A 15305-nucleotide genomic window follows, 5' to 3' on the forward strand; every position below is an offset into this window, starting at 1 on the left:
ATCCAAGAATTATTATTATTCTTTTAGCTCACTTGCTCTAATAACGATTTTAGGAGAGGTGCAATCGATTTATCAATAACCTCAAGAACAATGCTAGAAAACTCGGCCTGAGAAACAGCAAGGTACCGGTGGTTTAGTCAGTGAAGACGTGAGGAGTTAACTGCGATTATCTCATCTTCCTTATGATGCCGAGAAAAGTTTCGGACACAGAGCAAGTATTAAATAAATATTTGTACTTGGATTCAGAGGTATGGCTGGATTTTTTAAGATTCTCACAAAATAGAGGCTACTTAGTCGTTAGGAAATGGAACAGAGGAATTCAAGACTGGAATATAAAAAATAAATAGATGGGAAAAGGAATTCCGATCCAGGTTGCTATCATACCTGAGTAAGTAAGTAAGTATAAGTTTTTCAAGACAGCTCTGTTTGTCAAGTAAAAAAGTAAAGAAGAAAAACTCTCATTTCCCACAAACTAGACCATAAGCCGTGGAATGAAGAGATGTTATCAGTGCCTGGGATGGAGTAAGTGCTTAGTAATTATATAATAAATGTATGAAGGAATATTGCATAAGATTTTCACTTCTAAGTGTCTTGGAGCTTGAGACCGAGCAACCGTTACTTTGAGACTTCAGAGTTGCAGTTTTCAACCCAAACAGCCCCCTCTGAGATGTTCCCAGACACTTACCAGTGAGTGGGCATGGGGCCTCTTTCTTGCCAGAACTGACCCACAGCTGGTAATCTTTCTCAGAGCCCTTGGAAACAAAAAGAACTATGTGTCACACTAAATCTTTCACAGTAGGTACCAGTTCCTTAGCATTTCTGCTTCCAAAAAGAAAAAATTGGGCCAGTATAAATGCTATTTGGTCAGCGGGGGTGGTTACAGTTTTTCGGAGTCAATGGCGCTGATTTCAGTAACCCCTTATCCCCCCACAGCCTCCAATAGACCATCCCTGATTCTCGTCCCTGTTGATGAAGGCCAAGGATCTATGGAACCACAATGCAGTCAGCCCCTCAATTTGTGCGTGGCCAATAGCAAAAGAAATCACAGTTATGCCCCCTTTATTAAGGAGGAAAAGTCTAATCTTAAGAGTCCTGCCTTCTGCCATCTCCAGACTCCCTGGAGAATGTTGGCTTTTGCCTTCAAATGTCCCTGCCCAGCCAAGCATGTTGTCCAGAGAGCCACACACCCTGCCATGACTGTTCCATGAAAGTAAAGCTTGAAAGGCCTCGATGGCTCAGCAACCCTGAACTAAAGGAGGTGGAAGCCCAGGAGGTCTTGAGGAGATGGCCCAGCGAAGTCAGCGCACTGACTGGTGCAGACGCGGGAAAGAAGCGACAAGAACTGTAACTGAGAGAACAGGTCAGATGCAGAGCACAGCCACTCCCAGCAGAATCGTTGCCGGTAATGCTGTAAATCCTACTTGGAACGAATAAGTCGAAATTATAAAGACTGCTGAATTATTTTAAAGAGTTCTCCAAGAGAGGATAAAGCAAAAAATGTTTGAAACGGAATTGTTGGTGATAGGTACCGTGCTTGCCCTTGACTCCCGATTAAAAATCAGTCTAGCCCTTCTGAAGGAGAATCCCAGCTATGGCAGCCATCACACACACACACACACACACACGAACACACACACGTGCCTGCACAGCTAAATCTGCTCAAAATTGTGTTGCAAATAGGAAATGAGAGCTAATAAAAACCCTTTCTTTTTTTTTCTTTTTATTTATTTTTTATTAATGTTATGATAGATTACATCCTTTTGAGATTTCAGTTGTACATTATTGTTAGTCATGTTGTGGGTACACCTCTTCCCCCTTTGTGCCCTTCCCCCACACCCCCTTTTCCCTGGTAACCACCGATCAGATCTCCTTGTCAATATGTTAACTTCCACCAATGAGTAGAGTCATATAGAGTTCGTCTTTCTCTGACTGGCTTATTTCGCTTAACATAATACTCTCGAGGTCCATCCATGTTGCTGCAAATGGGCCAATTTTGTCTTTTTTATGGCTGAGTAGTATTCCACTGTGTATATATACCATATCTTCTTTATCCAATCATCAGTTTCTGGGCATGTAGGTTGGTTCCACGTCTTGGCTATTGTAAATAATGCTGCGATGAACATAGGGGTGCAAGGGACTCTTGGGATTTCTGATATCAGGTTCTTAGGATAGATACCCAGTAATGGGATGGCTGGGTCATAGGGTATTTCTATTTTTAACTTTTTGAGAAATCTCCATACTGTTTTCCATAGTGGCTGTACCACTTTGCATTCCCACCAACAGTGTATGAGGGTTCCTTTTTCTCCACAACCTCTCCAACATTTGTCACTCTTGGTTTTGGATGTTTTTGCCAATCTAACGGGTGTAAGGTGATATCTTAGTGTAGTTTTGATTTGCATTTCCCTGATGATTAGCGATGATGAACATCTTTTCATGTGTCTATTGGCCATATTTATATCTTCTTTTGAGAAATGTCTGTTCATGTCCTCTGCCCATTTTTTGATCGGGTTGTTTGTTTTTTTTGTTGGTAAGCCATGTGAGTTCTTTGTATATTATGGAGATTAACCCTTTGTCGGATAGGTGGCTTGTAAATATTTTTTCCCAATTAGTGAGCTGTTTTTTTGTTTCAATCCTGTTTTCCCTTGCCTTGAAGAAGCTCTTTAGTCTGATGAAGTCCCATTTGTTTATTCTTTCTATTGTTTCCCTCAACTGAGGAGTTATAGTGTCCGAAAAGATTCTTTTGAAACTGATGTCAAAGAGTGTACTGCCTATATTCTCTTCTAGAAGACTTATTGTTTCTGGCCTAATCTTTAGTTCTTTGATCCATTTTGAGTTTATTTTGGTGTGTGGTGAAAAAGAATGGTCAATTTTCAATCTTTTGCATGTGGCTGTCCAGTTTTCCCAGCACCATTTGTTGAAGAGACTTTCTTTTCTCCATTGTAGGCCCTCTGCTCCTTTGTCGAAGATTAGCTGTCCATAGATGTGTGGTTTTATCTCTGGGCTTTCAATTCTGTTCCATTGATCTGTGGACCTGTTTTTGTACCAGTACCATGCTGTTTTGATCACTGTAGCTTTGTAGTATGTTTTGAAATCGGGGATTGTGATTCCGCTGGCTTTGTTTTTCTTGCTCAGGATTGCTTTAGCAATTCGCAGTCTTTTGTTGCCCCATATGAATTTTAGGATTCTTTGTTCAATTTCTGTGAAGAATGTTCTTGGGATTCTGATTGGGATAGCATTGAATCTGTAGATTGCTTTAGGTAGTATGGACATTTTAACTATGTTTATTCTTCCAATCCATGTGCATGGAATGTCTTTCTATGTCTTTATGTCGTCGTCAATTTCTTTCAAGAAAGTCTTGTAGTTTTCATTGTATAGATCCTTCACTTCCTTGGTTAAGTTTATCCCAAGGTATTTTATTCTTTTCATTGCGATTGTGAATGGGATTGAGTTCTTGAGTTCTTTTTCTGTTAGTTCATTGTTAGTGTATAGAAATGCTACTGATTTATGTATGTTGATTTTATACCCTGCTACTTTGCTGTAGTTGTTGATTGTTTTTAATAGTTTTTCTATGGATTCTTTGGGGTTTTCTATATATAAGATCATGTCATCTGCAAACAGCAAGAGTTTTACTTCTTCATTACCTATTTGGATTCCTTTTATTTCTTTTTCCTGACGAATTGCTCTGGCCAAAACCTCCAGTACTATGTTGAATAGGAGTGGCAAAAGTGGGCACCCTTGTCTTGTTCCTGTCCTCAGAGGGATGGCTTTCAGTTTTTGTCCATTGAGTATGATGTTGGCCTTTATTATATTGAGGTACTTTCCTTCTATACCCATTTTATTGAGGGTTTTTATCATAAATGGGTGTTGGATCTTGTTGAATGCTTTCTCTGCATCTATTGAGATGATCATGTGGTTTTTGTTTTTCATTTTATTGATGTAGTGTATCACGTTGATTGACTTGCAGATGTTGAACCATCCCTGTGTCCCTGGTATAAATCCCACTTGATCATGGTGCGTAATCTTTTTGATGTATTGCTGTATTCGGTTTGCCAGAATTTTGTTGAGGATTTTTGCATCTATGTTCATCAGTGATATCGGCCTGTAGTTCTCCTTCTTTGTGTTGTCCTTGTCAGGTTTGGGGATCAGAGTGATACTGGCTTCACAGAATGTGTTAGGGAGTACTCCATCTTCCTCAATTTTCTGGAATAGTTTGAGAAGAATAAGTATTAAGTGTTCTTTGAATGTTTGGTAGAATTCTCCAGAGAAGCCGTCTGGTCCTGGACTCTTATTTTTGGGGAGGTTTTTGATTACCGTTTCTATTTCCTTACTTGTGATTGGCCTATTCAGATTCTCCATTTCTTCCTGATTCAGTTTGGGGAGGTTGTAGGAGTCTAGGAAGTTGTCCATTTCTTCCAGGTTGTTCAATTTGTTGGCATATAGTTTTTCATAGTATTCTCTTATGATCCCTTGTATTTCATTGGTATCTGTTGTGATTTCTCCTCTCTCATTCCTAATTTTATTTATTTGAGATTTCTCTCTTCTTTTCTTGGTGAGTCTGGCTAAAGGTTTGTTGATTTTGTTAATTTTTTTGAAGAACCAACTCTTTGTTTCATTGATCCTTTCTACTGTCTTTTTTGTTTCAATATCGTTTATTTCTGCTCTTATTTTTATTATATCCCTCCTTCTACTGACTCTGGGCTTTGTTTGTTCTTCTTTTTCTAGTTCTGTTAGGTGTCGTTTGAGGTTGCTTATGTGAGCTTTTTCTTGTTTAGTGAGGTGAGCCTGTATTGCGATGAATTTCCCTCTTAGGACTGCTTTTGCTGCATCCCAAATGATTTGGTATGTTGTGTTCTCATTTTCATTTGTCTCCAGATAATATTTGATTTCTTCTTTAATTTCTTCAATAATCCATTGTTTGTTCAGAAGCGTGTTGTTTAGTCTCCACATTTTTGCACCTTTCTCTGCTTTTTTCTTGTAGTTGATTTCTAGTTTCATAGCATTATGATCAGAAAAGATGCTTGATATTATTTCAACTCTCTTGTATTTATTGATGTTTGCTTTGTTTCCCAAAATATGGTCAATCCTTGAGAATGTTCCATGTGCACTTGAGAAGAATGTGTAACCTGCTGTTTTTGGATGACGTGTTCTATATATATCTATTAAGTCCATCTGGTCTAATTTTTCATTTAATTCTATTATTTCCTTGTTGATTTTCTGTCTGGATGATCTGTCCATTGGTGTTAATGGTGTGTTGAGGTCCCCTACTATTATTGTATTGTTGTTGATGTCTTCTTTTAGTTCTATTAAGAGTTGCTTTACAAATTTTGGTGCTCCTGTGTTGGGTGCGTATATATTTATAAGTGTTATGTCTTCTTGGTGGAGAGTCCCTTTTATCATTATGTATTGTCCCTCTTTGTCTTTCTTTATCTGTTTTGCTTTGAAGTCTACCTTGTCTGATATTAGTACAGCGACACCTGCTTTCTTTTGTTCATTATTAGCTTGGAGTATTGTTCTCCATCCCTTCACTCTGAGTCTGTGTTTGTCTTTGGGGCTGAGGTGTGTTTCCCGGAGGCAGCATATCGTTGGGTCTTGTTCTTTGATCCATCCTGCCACTCTGTGTCTTTTGATTGGGGAGTTCAATCCATTTACATTTACAGTGATTATTGAGATGTGGGGGCCTACCACTACCATTTTATGTCTTGTTTTCCGGTTTTCTTCAATTTCCTTTGTTTCTCGTCCCATGGTTTAATCTGTTCTGATGAAGAGCTGCTACTCTCTGTTGTTGTCCTTCTACTTATCTCCTCTGCTCTTGGTTTTGTAGCCCCTTTCCTTTTTTTGATTTTTCAGGAATGAGGGTTTTCCTGAGGATTTCCTGAAGAGGAGGTTTTTTGGCAATGAACTCCCTTAATTTTCGTTTATCTGGGAAAGTTTTTATTTCTCCATCATATTTGAAGGATATTTTCGCTGGGTAGAGAATTCTCGGCTGTAGGTTTTTGTCCTTCAGATTTTTCAATATATCATTCCACTCTCATAGCCTGTAAAGTTTCTGCTGAGAAATCTGCTGATAGCCTGATGGGGGTTCCTTTGTAGGTTAGTTTCTTTTGCCTGGCTGTCCTTAGTATTTTCTCCTTGTCGTTGACTTTTGCTAGCTTCACTACTATATGCCGTGGGGTTGGTCTTCTTGCATTGATAAAGTTTGGAGATCTATTGGCTTCTGTCACCTGAAGATCCATCTCTCTCACCAAATTTGGGAAGTTCTCAGCCATTATTTCTTTGAATAGGCTTTCTGCCCCTTTCTCCTTCTCTTCTCCCTCTGGTATACCTATAATCCTTACGTTGCATCTCCTAATTGTGTCTGATAATTCTCAGAGAGTTTCTTCATTTCTTTTTAGTCTTACTTTTCTCTCCTCCTCTGCCTGCAGCATTTCTATATTACCATCTTCCAAATTGCTAATTCTTTCCTCCATATTATCGGCCCTACTGTTCAGTGCATCTAGATTTTTCTTAATCTCCTCTATTGTGTTCTTCATTTCCAGTATTTCTGTTTGGTTCTTCTTTATCATATCAAACTCTTTTGTGACATAGCTCCTGAACTCGTTGAGTTGTCTATCTGAATTCTCTCTTAACTCATTGAGTATTTTAATGATGGCTGTTTTGAAGTCATCGTCATTTAGGTTATATATTTCATTTTCTTTGGGATTGTTGTCTGTGTATTTGTTGTTTTCCTTCTGTTCTGGAGATTTAATGTATTTTTTCATATTGCTTGATGTTGTAGATTTGTGCCTCCGCGTAGAGATAGAGATTAGTTGCTCCTTCCACTTGTTTCTGCTGGTGTGGTGCGGGAGCAGCTGTTTATACTGCACCAACCAGGAACCCTATCCGCAGTTGCTAACTGGGCCTGGGCCCCTCCTTGTAGTCACAGTGGTCCTTTGGATTCCCTCTTCTGCCGTGGGGGCCATCACGGGGGGGCTTCAGGCTGCTGGTGCCTACTGTTGCAGCCCACCTAGACGTGTTCCCTCCTTGGGGTCTGCAACGGTGTTATGGGCTTTTCCAGCAGCCAGGGGTAGGATCACTTATATTTGCTGCTCCGTCACTGTCGGCACCCACAAAATCTCACTTGTCCACTATGGGTCGCAGGAGAGCTATTGGCATCTTCTACAGTCTGTGGTTAGCTCACCTAGCTATGCTACTTTTGTCCCAGGGTCTTCCAGCCTTGTGGCTGCCGGATGGGTGCTCTCTACTAGTGCTGTGCAGAGGCTTTCGCTGAGGCTGCTGTGAATCTGTAGGGTTTCCCCCTAGGGTACGGAGCCGGATTGCTGGAACTCCACCCAGCCCCAGTCCTGTTCCCCAGGAACTCGGGGAGCCCTTTACCCTGACTGGGGGATAGCCGGAGATCCTGATTTCAGTGGTAGCTGGTCAGCTGCTGCCCTGCCTGATATTCTCCCCTCCGGGACCCTCCCGGTGTTGTGGATGCTGGGCATGGCCCCTCTGCTAATGGCAGACAGAGAGTTTTGTCTGCTGCCCTGTCGGAACTCTGGAGCTTCCCCCCCAGGCCACGGAGCCGGCCTCTGGAGCTCCACCCAGCCCCAGTCCTCTCCGAGATGTCCGGCAATCCCTTGCCCCGCCGGGCGGGCAACGGCAGCTGGGGATCGCCTCGCCCTCTGGGATTCTCTCCGGGACTTTCCCGGAGTTGTGATTGCTGGGCATGGCCCCTCTGCTAATGGAAGACAGAGAGTTTTGTCTGCTGCCCTGTCGGAACTCTGGAGCTTCCCCTCCGGGGTGCAGAGCCGGCCTCTGGAGCTCCACCCAGCCCCAGTCCTCTCCGAGATCTCCGGCAATCCCTTGCCTGGCTATGCAGGCAGTGGCAGCCGGGGGGGGCTGCCACGCCCTCTGTGATTCTCTCTGGGACCCTCCGGGCGCCGTGGACACCAGGTGGGATCTCCCCACCAATGGCGGGGCGAGACTCTCCCCGCGGGCTCAAGTGTGTAACTCTAGAGTTTCCCTCTACGTTTAGGAGTAATTGCGGGGGGTTTAGGTAGGGTTCTGGTCACCTGTTTCCACCGTCGCTCCTCTGGTGTGTGCTCGCTCCTGCCCTAGGTGTGTGTTGATCTTCTGGGGGCGTCCGTTGGAAGAAAGCCACTTGCAGGTACTAGGTTGTTCGGTCGGGATTGGAGAGTTTTCACCTATCTCCACCTCCTCCCAGAGGGAAGTCCGTCCGCCTTCCGATGTATAGTCGCGTGGGTCTCTCAGACGTCCTGAGATGCTATCTGGCTATCCTTTGGTAAGCGATGAGTGTCCAAATAATTGTAGACTCGAAGGGGGAGAGACAAAGAGGACTACTCACGGCGCCATCTTGGATCCGCCTTCCAAAAACCTTTTCTTTTAAGGTAGGGATTGGAAACACTGTGTTGGAATCTCTTAAATCAGGCATACATATATAGCCAAATAACCGCAACTCTTCATTAAAATAGAAATTTTTTCTTGTCTAGTGAGATTGATCACTTTACGCAAAGGAAAATTACAATCATGAAATAAAATGAGCTATATCATTAATCAATCTCCCTAACCTCATCCCTAAAAACACTCACTCTCTTCCAAGGTTTAATTGTTATTCAGAGTGTACATATCTTATAGGTTAGAAATCAATGCGGAAGTGTGCTTTACTCATGCATATAAATTCCAATTCATTTAAAATGTATTATTATTAATTCTGTTTGTACAGAAATCATTGGCTCCTTATGGAAAATTCTGGTTGCCCTTAGTTTTTAAGAGGCTTTATTATACCATTGGGTTAGGCAAAATTTAAATACAAGTCTTGTGATTACGTCCTGTCACCGTAGCAGGGTGTTTTTACATTTCCAGAGAATTTTATTTGAGGAGCCGTGCTTTACAAGTGCTTCCTTGATTTCTGTCCATCCGGATGTCACTCTCCCTCTCTTTTCCCTGACACAACCTCATCCTCAAATATATGTATCTCTCACCAAAAAGAATTTCAACAGCTCACACTGGCTCCATCAAAATATCAAAGAGCAGACACTTAAAAGCAGAACAGGATGAAAGTGACATGGACACAAACGCCCCCGGATTCGTGGTCTCATTCAGAACTTGTCTCCTCCTTTGCCAATTCACAAAGGGCACCAGCCAACTCATCCTCAGGGTCTGCATCAATGGGATGGAGCTTCTAGCCAGGTGGTCTTTATGTCAAAGTTCACAAGAAAACATGTTATTTAGGGTTCATCATACTGAGATTGAGTCCTTGAATGACAACCAGGGCAAATGGCGATGGGAGGGGAGGAATCAGGAAAGAATATACAGAAGGAACAGTCCAGTGGAGGAGGAAATATTTAGAATCTTATGTTATTGTCTATGTATAAAATATATACAATAAAAATGCATGTTGCCATTAGCACTCTAAAATTATAGCCCAATTTCATTATGCTATTACTTTCCATTTGCACAAAATTTAAAATGGGAATACAAGAATAGCAACCATATATAGGCTAATAATATAGCTTTGCTGCCTTCAATTTCCAAATTTGAAGGGGGACAAAATACGACTTTGAAATCTATAATAATCAGTTGTCATGATGGGTGGTGCATTACGCACACAGACACACACACAAATCTCAAAAATTAAAGTTGGTTTTTAAGTAAAAATAGTTTGCAGGTAACTTACAGTTATTCCAAGCATTGGTAGTGACATGTTGATAATGTTATTCACTGTATCCAAATTTGTCACTGTTACAGTTACAGACTGTAAAAAATAAATGCGAAAAATTGCTATAATTTAAATTTTAAAAATTTAAATAATTTTTGTCAAATTACTATCTGTATTCTAAAGGCAAGCTCGTTTTCAGGTAATGACAAAGCACAGCACATGCAGAGCATGAACCCCTAAATACAATTTACTTTCATTCCTTTGTATAACATGAGGCTAGTAGGAAGCATTTCAGTAAATCAAATATTCCTCTTAAAGGATTTGTGGCACAAAAAACATAACAGCTTAAGCAAGAAAGAGAAAGACTGAGAATGCTGGGCGGGCACATGGGCTGGTCCTCAGCACCTTGAGGCTATTTCTGTAATGGAGGGGGGATGGTTTAAAAAGGAGGAGCTGGACCCTTTCTCTTCCTGAGTTGTGCTTTTGTAGTATGGCTTTATTTCTTTGCAATTACATACTTGGTGTTGGTAAAATCAGAAGAACTGGCTATAAAAGGCATTTTTAAAAGCTATTATTTAGTGAGTACTTTCTTTGTGTCTGGCATGATGGTCACTAAATTTTCATTGTCAAGATATGTTGAGACAATTAAATGAAACCAATGAGTCCAGGAAATTAGACTGAAAATTTGAGAAACTCAAGTTCCATTCCGAACTCTGACAGTAACTAGGGTATTCACAATAGCTCCCTGCCACACCTCACAGTGAGAAAAGGCTCCATTAAAATAGGAAGACAGTTTACAGAAAAGTACCCGAAAGCGAGTAATAGGATTCTGAGATATCTATCGAACTATCTGAATTCCAAAAGACATTGTAAAAGAAGACAAGCGGTGACCAAGAACACTGACTGTGCACATGGTTTTGTAGTATTATAGGGCAGTGAGGCCCCTGTCCTCAATAAACGGTGCTTAAAGAAGACAGGAAGCATAAGGAAACACTCAGAGGCTTGAAAATGCATTAAAAACGAAGGGAATCCTTTCATAATTCATTCCTTGTCCTTTCATTGTATTTTTCTTCGTATGAATTCAATTGCTTGATATGACAGATGGCCCTGAAACTTGCTTATAATTGGACTTCTATCAATGAAAACATTCATTGATTTCCAACTACTTGTAGCCCTGAGGATTATGACAAAGTGCTTCAGAACCCAGTGGTAGAGCTCCGAGCGCCCAGACGCAGGGATGGTGGGAGCTTCCTGTGCTAACATGTCTGGGGGCATTCAAACATGGGGGTTTCCCTTGGGTCCTAACCAGAAGTAACGGTGCTGCTGTTTTTAAGATGTCTGAAGTCCCTTCAATACAATCAAAAACTCTCCCATGAAATATTCTTTAAAGTAAAAAAATCTCTTTTCAAATGCTAATAATCACTCCCTAATTTATCTGGTCTGTAAGATAACAGTTTTTCATGGCATAAGGAACACATTATGTTCAAAATAGTAATTCCAGGGATGTGTGTATTTCTTCCTGCATGTTGTCTGTTCTCCAAAACAGATAAATTCCAGTAGACAGAGCTCTTCGCAAACAAATGCCTTAAAAAAAATAAACTATTTCATCAAATAATTTGAAAAAATGGAAATGTGATTTTTTTCATAAGAACTAAAGTGTTACTTGATGTATGAAGAACCAGGGAAACGTGATCAATTCTCAAGAGTTGCGGACAACCCTGAGATGATCTAAACGTTCAAATTATTAGCCAAAGACAGCTATTACAATTATGCTCAATTGTATAAATGAAAATATGGTCATAATAAACAAAAATATAGGAATCTAAGCATAGAAATTAAAAATATTGAAAAACAAATTTTTTATCTGAAATCTGAAAATAAATTTGAAACTACACAGGCCAAATTGCATAATGAAGATGACAAACAGAAGAGGAACTGATTTTGAAAATAGACAATAGAAATTATCCAATGTGAAGAGGAAAGCGGAAAAAAGAAGACTGAAAAAATTAACAGAACCTGAGGGAGCTGTGGACAATATCAAAGTGTCTGATATGCGTGTAACTAGAATCTCAGAAAGAAAGGAGAGAGAAAACGGGGAAGAAAAAAAAATGAGGTAATAATGACCAAAATTTCCCAAACTTTAGACATAATTTACATTCATAAAGACATAAATTTAAAAACTCAAGAAGTTTAGAAAATGCCAAACAGGATTTTGTTTGGCAAAAAAACAGATTCAAGGAAAACCATGCTCTGATACTTAGCCCCACTGCTAAAAACCAAAAACCAAGAAAAAATCTTGAAAGCAGCTGAAGAAAAATGACAGATCATATGCAGACGATTAGTGTTTGAATGATCACAGACAACTCATCAGAAGCATAAAGACCAAAAGACAGTGAAACATCTTTAAAGTGCCAAAAGAAAAAAAATTGCAGACAAAATTCTACATCCAGCAAACACATCTTTCAAGAGTGAAGCTGAAATAAAAACATTTTCAGATAAATGAAACTAAGAAAATCTGTTGCACCAGATCTGCATAACAAGAAATGCTAAGGAAAGTTTCTCCAGGATGAAATGAAATAGAATTAGAGGGAAATTTGGATCTTCAGGAATGAATGAAGAACAGTAGAAATATTTGTTCTGTGTAACGTTTATGTAATTAAAGTTGATTTTTAAAAATTTAAAGGTGTTTTTCCATGAAAAATTCTGACTGCAACCCCTGCCCTAAGTGAAATGAAAGCAGACAGTGTGCTTTGCTAGGGAACTCTCCAGTCTTATCTCCTCAAGCAGAGCATCTCTCGGATACTCAGAAACAGATCAGAATATTTGCACGGCTTTCCTATTGGCCAGGAAATAACTGTCTTAAACTGCCTCTTTTTCCACCTTCCCATACTATCTTGTGTGATCGAGAGCTCCTGTAACGTACAACAGAACAAAGTGATATAAAAAACACCCAGAATATTTGCTCTTCAGGGTAAATGTCTTGGCTCCTGCACTACATTTCAGAGATCAAATTATATATAAACAACTGGGGTGAATGGTTTTTTTCCCCAGTGGCATCAACAAAATAAGGTAGAAATATACTGATCTCTTAAAAGTCTTATCCTTTTCAGTTCAATTAGTGCTGACATTCCTCAGAATGAAAGACTTTTCAAAACTTCTCCACATTTTTAATACCTGACCCTCCAGTAGATTCTCTCCTAGAAGAGGGACATTACTGAGGCCAGCCGGCAAAATGGGAACATGAATGGTAGCTTCAAGTATTACACCAGTGTTCAATGTACTAAAGGCGATAACTGTATGCTGTTATAGAAGGGAATACCCTTATGCTTAGGACATACCCAAGTGTTTAAGGATAAAGGACCACGACGTATGTGTGACCCTCAAAAATAGGTATCTTCATTCACAATATAGAGAAGGAGAGAGAGACAACGAAATAAATGATAAAGCAAATGGAGGAAAATGTTAACCAAATAGGTGAATCTAGCTAAAGGGTATATGGGTGTTCTTTATACCTTTTTCATTTTTGCAACTTTTCTGTAACTTTACAATTATTCCAAATAAAACATCATAGGAAGAAAAAAACTGTGGAAACAACCCAGGCCACTCTGCATGTAGCAACAATTGGAAAAAACGTTTCATTCTAATAGGAAATACCTGGTTGTGAAAATCACTTTATTACAACAAGCCACTATAATTACTATTAGCAGGATCCAGAGAAACATTATGGACATTTACCATGCAATATTCTTTCCATGCTTAGCACTGAGGCCATCATAGATTCCTCTTGCTTCATATCGCCTAGGATTCAAATTTTATGTCACAGTATGTATACAGGAAAATACAATTTTCCACTTGGTACCTTTTAAATTCTCTCTTTCTCTTCCCCTCTCTTCCTTTCTCCCTCCCCCTCATCTCCCCTTCCTGTTTTTCTTTCCTTCTCTCTCCCTTTCTCTCTCTCTCTCTCTCTGTTTCTATCCCCATCTCTCTCTGTCTATGTCTATGCCTCTCTCTTTCATTCTGCCCAAATAAAGAAACTTGGAATTTAATTTAATTTTTGGTCTTAAAAATACTCACACAGACACAGTTCTTAATGTCCTCAGTGATGATTTTGAGGGGAATGCTTTTCGGCTGGTCCTCCTCTTTGGCTAGATTGATGCACCTGATCAAATTCAATGATAACCCAAAATAGAGCAGGATGAATTGGCTGTTAGCTTATTTTCAAACCAATCTATACTGCTAATATTTTCAGTCTACTTGGTTATTTTTGAAAGCATATAAATAGATTCGGCAAAACCAAATTATGAGTTGGAAGAATATGCAAAAATACTTCAGGAAAATAAGACATGACCCAGAAAATAACGGGTTGCCCCTGTCGTGTGAGATTTGGGCAGTAGATCCAGTCCTCAGAGCTTTCCTGCCTGGTTGGAGGGCCCAGCACCTTCCTGGGTTCAAGGGTAGGAAGTAGCAGCTGCTTTGAGAATCACTCAGAAGAGTAACCTGCACTCAGGGAAACTGAACGTGTGTTTTGAGAGTAACATTGGATCCAATCATTAGGTTGGAGAGAAGGGGAAGATGAGAGTGACAAGCAGAACTTCCTCAAAAATAAGCAAAACATGCATGTAAGTGAGAGGACATTTTTGCAGTAGCAGCCGGGTAAATCTAAACAAGAAGTTACTTGAGGATGCTCGGACAGCTTCTACTAGAGAGAGGGAGAATAGTTTGAGGGCGCTGCTATGAAGAGATCTGCAATCTTTTATTGTGGATCAAAGATTTAAAATATGTATACTGAAAAAATACCTTTGAAGGGAAGAGTGCCATTTTTCCTTTAGTTCTGAAGAACTGCAATTTAAAAAAAGGGAGAAAAAAATTAAACTACATAAAATACTTATACTAAGATATTAGAATTGCCATTCCAGATGAAAATAGCAGCAGCCATTTATCACTGACGTGGATGCGTGTGTCAGTTGTGCTCTCCTCATCATTGGGCATTTGATGGGCCCTGCTGTTTTACAAGCAGTGTTACAGCAGTGGGAAATAGATCTTAAAGTGGGAGAGCAGTTGGTTTGGAATCTAAACACGTAATTGCAACTATGTGAGGCAAGCTATGTGATCACGGGCAAGTCAATTAGCCACTCTGAGTTTCAGTTTCCAGAACAGGAAAAGGGTTAATTATACCTCAGAGCGTTCCTGCAGCTGGCAGTGCTATTCAAATATAAAGAAGGACCCCTGTGAACCCAAATGTAGACTCAGGATGTCCAGGGTCGGGGGGCCACATTCCCCATCCTCGTGCCAGTCTAAGAACATGTCTTGGAACACTAACTTGTACTCTGGGACCATATCTTTGTTTTGGATTGTCACCTCTCTATAGACACCAAATAAGACAATATGTACACAGCAATTCAGGCAACCCAGTATTTGACGACATGATTAATTTTATTTGTATAATTAAATACTATTTTTAAGGGAATGAATTTGGGAGTATAAAAGCAATTTTTCAAACTTACTTGGACTATTTAATATTACTTACTCACGGAAGATATTCCAGTGATTTAAAAACACAGTTACTCGCTGGGGATTAGGGGCAGGATGTTGAGAGGGGCCTTAAACCTTACTCCACGCACCCTGAATATCCACCTCCCCAAGTAGC

The 15305-nt window shown here is 40.0% G+C and overlaps 1 protein-coding gene and 1 long non-coding RNA gene across 3 annotated transcripts in view; one reads left to right on the top strand and one right to left on the bottom strand.

Moving 5' to 3' along the window:
* The window catches only part of LOC106848173 (uncharacterized), an 86226-nt gene that overhangs the window by 65581 nt on the left and 5340 nt on the right, over positions 1–15305 (top strand). The window lies entirely within an intron of this gene.
* LOC123284080 (rho GTPase-activating protein 20-like) overlaps positions 1–15305 on the bottom strand; it is a 28449-nt gene that overhangs the window by 12562 nt on the left and 582 nt on the right. The window contains exons 3-6 of the mRNA XM_070506364.1: positions 14456–14497; positions 13733–13817; positions 9677–9754; positions 686–752 (exon numbers count right to left, since the gene is read on the bottom strand). Of these exons, the coding sequence (XP_070362465.1) occupies positions 686–752; positions 9677–9754; positions 13733–13817; positions 14456–14497 (272 nt within the window). The remainder of the gene's footprint in view (positions 1–685; positions 753–9676; positions 9755–13732; positions 13818–14455; positions 14498–15305) is intronic.

The sequence above is a fragment of the Equus asinus genome, chromosome 3 (assembly GCF_041296235.1).
Source record: "Equus asinus isolate D_3611 breed Donkey chromosome 3, EquAss-T2T_v2, whole genome shotgun sequence".
Lineage (NCBI taxonomy): Eukaryota > Metazoa > Chordata > Mammalia > Perissodactyla > Equidae > Equus > Equus asinus.